The 8,639-nt window shown below is 40.7% G+C and overlaps 1 protein-coding gene across 1 annotated transcript; it reads right to left on the reverse strand.

Moving 5' to 3' along the window:
* Positions 1 to 6,320: 6,320 nt before the first annotated feature.
* Positions 6,321 to 7,774, reverse strand: LOC138021090 (uncharacterized). Its single transcript, XM_068867960.1, has one exon. The coding sequence runs from the start codon at positions 7,527 to 7,529 to the stop codon at positions 6,321 to 6,323; it is 1,209 nt and encodes a 402-aa protein (XP_068724061.1). The 5' UTR covers positions 7,530 to 7,774.
* Between the last annotated feature and the right edge of the window lie 865 nt (positions 7,775 to 8,639).

Below are 8,639 nucleotides of genomic sequence, written 5' to 3' on the forward strand. Positions count from 1 at the left end.
TCTTCTTATCATCTGACTGCGCATAGGGAAGATATCTGTTTGTTATTCAAATGTGCCAACCACAAAAACAAAAGACCCTTTATTACGACTGCCAGTGAGGCTCTGGTTGGCACATTAATGACAATAGGTGACGTCAACGATATCATCGCTATTGCTAAAAATTTTGTTACCGTCTTTGAGACAAATTGTTCAACTGACTTTGTTGAGTACCTCTGCCCAGTGACAGGAAACAAAACAAACAAAACAAACAAAATCGTGTAACAAAGAAAACAAAACGTAGAAAACGATATGTAATGAGATGAAATGACCATTGTAAGTAAGTAAGTAACTTTATTTATCCACATATTTCAAATGAACAAAAGCTCGTTTGAATGCAAATGTGCAGTATTGTATTTAAAGATATTTAAAGAATAAATATAATAATAATAATAATAATAATAATAATAATAATAATAATAATAAAGTAGAATTTTAAAAATGAAAATTAAAAATTTAAAAACAACCAATCCATTTACAAAGTGAGCAGACTAAAGGTGTGAAGACGGACGATCTATTTACATGAAATACAATTACAGTTGTATGAGGACAGCGTCATTCGTTTGATATTTTTTCTAAACAGTGAAAGCAGTTCTGTAGTTCTCAACTTATCAGGCAAATTGTTCCACTGCTTTGCTGCCTGGAAAAAGAATGAATGTATCTTGCCCGAAGAATTTGGTTGGGGAAGTACAAGCTTGTGTTGTCCCCGAAGGTTGTAATCGCTGTTTCTTTGCATAAACATTTCGCTTATGTAATTTGGTGTACTGCCGTGGATGCTTTTGTGTACCAGTAACGATGACTTTTCGATCCGCCGGTGCTCCAGGTATTTTAAAGTTGCAACTTTTAGTAATTCATCGTAGGAGGTTGTCTTAGGAAGTCTAAGAAGAGTCCTCAAGGCAAATGCATTTGCTGACTCTAATTTTTCAGATAGACCTTAGTTCAGCCCTAGGAATAGCGGGGCTGAGTATTCAAAGTGGGGCAGTATAGATGCCATGTTAAGTTTGAGTATTGTCTCTTGCGGAATAAGTTTACGAATGCGACGAAGGATCGACACCTTTGTATGTACTTTACGGCAGATTTCCTTGATATGTACTTGAAAGGAGAGAGAGTTGTCCATAGTTACTCCAAGAAGTTTGAGTTGCTAATGTTATCTAGTTCATTCCTGTCGATTGTGAAGAGTACTGGTAGAGTTGTTCTGTTAAAGGTGTGTTTTAAGGTGTGTTTTAGAGAATAGTTACAGCACTCAATACAAGTTCTCATTGGCATCATTGCTACACATGAGTTAAAATTTATCTGCGTAGGTGTATACTAGCAAGTCACTTCTATATATACAAAAATTTGGTTTTATCAACGGAGTTGATAATGTAAATTGGCCACCGTACAGAGATTCTAAAAGCTGACGTTTCGAGCGTTAGCCCTTCGTCGTCGCTCTGACGAAGGGCTAACGCTCGAAACGTCAGCTTCTAGAATCTCTGTACGGTGGCCAATTTACATTATCAACTCCGTTGATAAAACCAAATTTTTGCATACTACTTCCCCACCGACGCAGCACCACAGTTTCTTTAGAAACTACCCCTTCATTCACTTCTATATATAGCCTCGCCAACGCCTGATAAACTTTCTCTTCGTAAGTTGAATAAAGAGGGTAGTTTCTAAAGAAACTGTGGTGCTGCGTCGGTGGGGAAGTAGTATACAAAAATTTGGTTTTATCAACGGAGTTGATAATGTAAATTGGCCACCGTACAGAGATTCTAAAAGCTGACGTTTCGAGCGTTAGCCCTTCGTCAGAGCGAAGTAAGTTGGTTGCTTGATTTTGCTATTCTCTACATCGTAAAGTTCAGCTACAATCGTATTGGGTTTACCTTTACCTTCAAAAATTCCTTCACCTTAATTTTTTTTAGTGGTACGATGAGATCACAAAAGCACCTCTTTCGTTTTTTTCAGATTTTAGTGTGTTTGCTAAACACCTGTCTAGCAAAATTTTGAGCTTTGATTTTTATCTAAAGGCTGTTTGCTTTGAGTGTAAGTTTTGGATTTCACGGTCCATTACTCACGTTCAAAACTGACCGACTGGACCTCAGAGGGTTGGATGTAGGAAAAAGTGACGTCATTCACTCAATTCTTGGGTTTCACTCACGTGATCAACAGCCATGTTTTTCAACGAAAACAAAAGAAGACGTTAGCATAATAATAGCTTTCAATTCCCGGAGGATTGGATCGGGACACCAACATGGCCGCCATTTCATTGTTTGGGGACACCAACATGGCGGCTGTGACGTCATGTGAAATCCAAGAATAGCTTAAAATTTCAGCGTGTAAACGCAGTTTATTATGTATGCAAAACACGAGTATAAAAAAACTCCCTTGTTGCATATTAATTCATTCGAGTACAAACACATTGCATTCTTAAACTAGTAAGTCTGACGTCATTTTCTCCTCCATCCAGCTCTCTCAATATTTTAAAGTTACTCAATGATGGCGGAAAATTCCAGTTAAAATAAACAAGTGTCCTTTTGAAGTTAAGACTTAAAATTTGGGTCACTCAACGTTTAGTCAACACAGGTTTAAAATTTAAAGAAAAAAAGATTTGATTATTGGATCATAGCTAGTACCACTTTAACAAACCTTAGTCGGCTGTCTAACGGTCCAACATACTGATCAATAAGGCATTCCAAGAAGGTTCCCAATATCATTAGAGTCAGTACGGGCACGAGGACGTGATTAAACGCAACGTGACGATTCCTCAGTGGAGTAACAAGTGTTTCCAACTTTAGAAATAAGTAAATCAGGAAAGCGGTGGTAAAGCCCCTGATACTATACTTTGGTGCAACCCATGCAAAGTACGAAGGGTCATCTATATCTGTTCTTTCATGCGCGGTAACTGCCCAGTAGCCAGCGATGGTTGCTTTCAATAACCAACAAATAAATCCTACAGCACCCAAACAGGAAACCTGCCAAAAGATATAAAAGTGTCCTCTCATGTTACGAGTTAAGCAGTTGTTATGGATAAAAAGTTCAGGTGTATGTTCATTGCGTTCAGCACCACCAAGACCGAGAGGGAGGGAGTCGCCCAGTCTAGCCCTTGAGATTGCTTGATTTCAGTTTATTAATTTATTTTTAGATGTCACGAAAATGGTAGTCTGTTTCCAAGTACGTAAGCAAAGTCAGAAGAATGCAAAAGGGCGTCCCGAGTGGAATTACGGTTTGTTGACTTTGTATTGTATTCTGTTATCCAACTGTGTGAGTTATTGTACAGAAAACGCACGAAACGAGTACAAATATTCCACGATATTGTAAAGATAGTCATTGTACACTTGGTTATTGTACAGCAGAGAACCGGTTTGACTGCTAGTATAGATGGTGACGTTACTGGGCTTCCCCCTCCACCCTACAACCACTGTTGATAAACCCAGGTTCGACATGCTTTGTTTCTTCGTCTAGCAACATTGATCAGAAACAGGGATGGGGGGGGGGGGGGTGGGGTCAAAAAGAGAGCTTATTTTTCATACTCGTGATCGGAGTTTAGTTCAAAAGCAGAGTTTTCTCAACAATTTTGTCCAAGGTTGTAGGTTCGAGGTACAGATAAATCGTATTCACGACGACAGCTGATGACAGACCGTTTGAAAAAGAAGCCGAAAAAGTAGGTCGTGTTCTCTGTCTGCCAAATTGGATCGAAATCCGCCCATCAAAAGCTTGGTGCAACTCTTTGATTCGAGCCGCCATACTACGGCCTCCCAGTTGGGGCAGGTTCTTTGACCAACTTGAACAAGGACGCCTCTTGAGCATGAACTGGGCTACCCGTTAAAAACATGTTAAAGAAAGGGGGTTACACCGCTCGTGTTTGTGCATGATTGAGGACCAGAATTTGGGAATCCTGCGAATTGGCTTTGATGAAAAAGAAACCGTTTGAGGTTAAAGTGGTCGAACGCCGTTTCCACTGAATTTGTATGAGTTTATTCCCCAGAGCCTCGAGGTGATGCCTTTTGTTTAGACTTGATTTGCGTTAATTTCAGTTTACAGTGTCCCAAACTAGTGCTCCAGCGCTAGAAAGACGAGACACTTAAATGAAGTTCCCTTCCCATCCTTTCCTTTTGGTGAGGGGACTATCGGATCGTAAGATTTCCGAAGAAGTCTCCAGTGCTTTGAACTTAATTGAATTCCGCTTTTTACCACAATTGCTTGGAATCTCCCAGTCTGATTGTAAACTCACTCGGCTACGCCTCGTGAGTCCACAACATTTTGACCACTGTGATGACGAATATCGTTGTCGATAAGAGTACAGACAACGCTGAACCACTTTCGATTTATTACATTTCGGCGGAAGTACTGCTATTCAAGATGAAAACGAGCACAGCTGATTGAACGGTGAAGGAATAATCTTAACCCAATATTACAAAAGGCGCTTCCTGTTACAATAGATAGTTTGCAACCAATCTCTAGAGACACAGATAACAATAATGTAATGTACGACGAACAAGTGGAGCTAATGTTTTCGCCACCAAAGATGACGTAAGGTGAAAACCACTTCTACGAGTACAGTGTCTAATGTGCTACCCTGGGTACCAGAGGTTTTTTTCTCGCGCACGGCGGCCGAAGGCCGAAGGTTACGTTTTTTTGTAAGGTTTTAAGGGTTTTTGTTTAATTTGCCAATGAGGTCTTCGACCCTTGCTTTTTGTGCACTTTCTCGATTTGCCGGAATGAATAAATGAGATCGAGTGGAAAACTGTAACTGAAATGGCATTAGCGGTGTGATTACAGTAAAAACCCGCGTGTAAGAACCTAGATTTTCCTCAAACTTAGCCCAATTAGGTTCTTATAGAAGTGGTAAATAACGGGATTTTAGGCTACTTAGGTTCTTAAATAGGTTCTTCATTTGATAGGAGCACTAGCGATCAGCACAGATAACTACTACAGGGCATATATGATGTGACATATACTCCTGTATTAGATAATTATCTAGAATACAGTGTAGATAACCATACAGTAAATTTATATATCCAAAGTACTAGCTTGCATGTCTTTCATGCTGCAGTGTCTATTAAATGTTGTGTTACATTTCATCTCTGCCTTCAGTTTTGTAAAATAAGAGCCTATTGAAAATTTTACGCTAAATAGGTTCTTATGAAAAGGGGCTTTAAATGAAAATTTTAGCCTAAAAGTTTCTTGAGGAAGTGCTCTGCGACTGTGTTGTGCTAGTATTTGAGAAGTTGGCAGGCTGCGTCTTTGGGTAGGGTTGTACCTCTTGTTGAACGCTATATTTCGTTGACTATATATAGTGTCGTACTTCCTATTGTTTTCTGTGCTAAATCCATTGTTATCTTTGTTCATTCTATTGTTCTTTTGGCCAATCCTGACGCTCGCTCAATGAGGTACGACACGACCCACGTCTTTGGATGAAATGGTCTTTTGGTCATCGTTCGGGCGAAATGACTCCTCTTTTCATTCATAGCCTTGAGGTGGTTTAAGTTTAAGAGGGCAGTAGCAAGTACGAGGCAAACCGAGGCACTTTCCACCGTCATTTTTTCGTGATTTTTTTAAATATAGCGTGATTCCGGTGTTCTCTTTAAAATGTACTAATCGTAAACACCTACGAAGAGAATTTAACCATGGACATTGCCTCAGTCATAATTTTTTCTGGCTACGGTCCTGTAATTAAATGCACGTCCCTCCAAATCTGACAGGTAAGGTTGTAACAGGCCAAACATTTTCATCGGGGAGAAGGGGGGGGGGGGGGGGGGGGAAGGGAGGAGAGGGACTTATCCACAGATATGAGGAGGCGTCAAACCGCAGCCTTAAGGCTTAGCAGTTGTACAGGGGCTTCAGTTTCACGCGACCTAACTAAAACGGCTCTTTCTTTTCGACTGATTAATTTTGACCGAACTCGTTCATCGATCTCATTCGACGAAATTGTTTTCCTTGGTCGTGAAAACTGATCAGAATCGTCTTACGACGAAACTGAAGTCTATTGATGGAAAACAACACAACTTTGTTCTGAGAAATAAGCAAACGATCCCATTGGTCGTAAGGGACTACAAAGGTCAAACAATCCATACTTCCATCGTTTTGAAAGACATCTCAAGCATTGCTTCCGAGTTTCATATAAGCCGTCAAAAAATCCCTCGCCCATTTGTCTTCGTGTATTTTTGTAAGGTGGGAGGGATCAGTTTGGAATGTAATTAATCATATCGAAAAGAGTATCACCTGAAATTTTCGGAAATGTTTTCTTTAGTTCTAGGTTGCCACATTGTTTCGGCTTTGGTTAGTTTAAAATTGGTCCTCCATTTCTAAAAATGAACATCACAATAGGACGGGAAGTTCAGAATATTTTTGGACACAAATGAGCTACGTACCATCATTTTGACACCAGACAGTCCCCGCCCAGTTGTAGAATTCCTTTCCTCAGACATGAAGTCACCGGTTTTTAGAAAGATCACCCCGAAGCCAATGATTGCCAAATTTACAGCCATAGAAAATGCGTGTACCCAGGCTGGCATATGCAGCTTCGGTACGTAATACAGGGCACAGAATATCGGTGCAGACAGGCTGGTGAAGCCGACCAGAACGCCAAAGTTTCGGTGTTTTCTTAGTTGCATATTCAGACTTCTTGTACATGTTGCATCGCCTTCGTTGTTGTCCGCCCCGCCGTCAGCGTCTTCTAAGGCGTGCTCGAGGAAAAGAAGGGAACACAAGAGGCGATAGTCTATGATCAACGCTTTGTAAAATGTTACGAACACATCAAACCAGGCTTCGTAAACCACGTTTTCTCCACTCAACTGCACGTCACTGTCTTCATTTACTTGAGAATCCACCCACTCAATAAAGTTAAAAAACGCCAAGATTTTAAAATAAAATTTCGCATTCTCAATGTATCGAGGAGAAAATGTTTTGTACCTCAGAACATTGCAATAGGTAATTGCCTGAATGATCTTCTGAAGTAAAAAGACTAGCTTGTCTGACACAATAAGGGTCCAAGGGTTGCTGAGTTCAAATGAATCGTTAAGTTTCCTAGAAGCCCAGGTGGCTGCGAGAAGGAAACACTCGACAATTATCAAAGGGATCGTTATCGCTGCCACTACGAATCCCATGGAAGGTTGTTGTTTTTGCAAAGTATGCTGCCGGTTGTCCACTCCTTCTGCTGTTGAAAAGAACAATACAGCGCCAAAAACGACAAACACTATTCCGATTAGAATGCAGGCAGTTAAACGAAAGTAGATATTGAGTTCAAGGTTGTGTGAATTGGTAAACATGTGCACGAGATCCATCATAGCGCCGATGAGAAACACTATCAGCATTGCCTGGGAAGAGCAAATCTTTACGCAAGTCTGAGAACATACACTAACAGCACCCAATACGAATAGCACTACGTAAAACAACAGCGAGTACGAGGTTACAATCCACTGAGAGGCACTCATGGTTTGGTTGAGATCTTGTTGACCGGCTGGATGACATGGAGAGTTCTCAACCAAGTGTATGTGCTCGCTAGCCCAATACATTTCCAAGTTAACGGCCTTACCAACTTCAACTCAGAGGAATGAGTGGTTCTTTGCTTATGCGGCACTCGACTTATAGAACTCTAAAGGCTTTCGGGAAAGGCGGAAATGGCGTAAAGCCATAATTAGTGTCACTGAGAATAGAAGTTTTACCGAAATGAGTTGATGAAGAGGTAAAACGTCAAATTTTGGTTTTTATGATATTCAAATGTCGAGCGAGGTTGAAGTTGTGACTAGTACGATGCTATAATTTCCGGGTCAGCTAATCCAGTTTTTCAGGTCAAGTTAAATTCCTTAAGTAAACTTTTTTAGGTTCCCTCAAACCGTTTTTGAAAACAAAAAATACGAAACCGAAACAGCCTGAGTGAAGACATTACATTAGCTGTCAATCTATTATCGTTCATTTTTCTGGGAAAGATTTCACTTCCACTGTGACTATATAACAATACACGGACGCATTCCGGTGCATTTTGAATACGTGAAGACATTAATAGAAGCGACCAGAGCCCGGCCAATAAAGAACACAAAAAAGGTTCCTCGTGAAGAGCACAGTGTTGCAAAACCTCTGATCCAAACTCCACAGATGCTAAGGGTAAGGGTGACTAGGTAGAAAACTCCTGTGCCACAAGCAAAGATTACTTGGGATGCTACTATTGTAGTATTGATGTCGTGCTCGGTAGGCCGGACCACAGAGCCGACTGCTGACTGGAAAGTTTTGGCATTCTGGCTGGTGTATTCTGAATAGTTGTTGTCACGGCTCAACATTTCAACAGCTAACATCGACCGGGATGCCGTTCTCACGGTGATTTTGCTGTGAACTTCGTCGGGAATGAATTTAAACGTTTCCTTCCTACTGTTCGTGACAAGTAGAATCATAAACATGTAGACCTCAGACAACATGCTCGTTAAGGTCTGTTCCCGTCCTTCGGTCGTATCCATCATTGGAATTGTTTTCATTCTGTTCGGTGCTATGCTGTTTTTTCAACTAAGAGGACATGGCACGAATGAACCAACTTTGGGTAGACAACAGCCTTGCGTGGGAGGTGTGGTTGGTGTCGTAACTTTCCCTTTATTCGTCTTAGAACTTGTTCTTCTTGCACTTGCGTTCAATAA

Source organism: Montipora capricornis, chromosome 10 (assembly GCF_036669925.1).
Source record: "Montipora capricornis isolate CH-2021 chromosome 10, ASM3666992v2, whole genome shotgun sequence".
Classification (NCBI taxonomy): Eukaryota; Metazoa; Cnidaria; class Anthozoa; order Scleractinia; family Acroporidae; genus Montipora; species Montipora capricornis.

Bases quoted from the DNA above. Each gene is read 5' to 3' on its own strand.
- LOC138021090 (XM_068867960.1), bottom strand. From the start codon at position 7,529: ATGTATTGGGCTAGCGAGCACATACACTTGGTTGAGAACTCTCCATGT.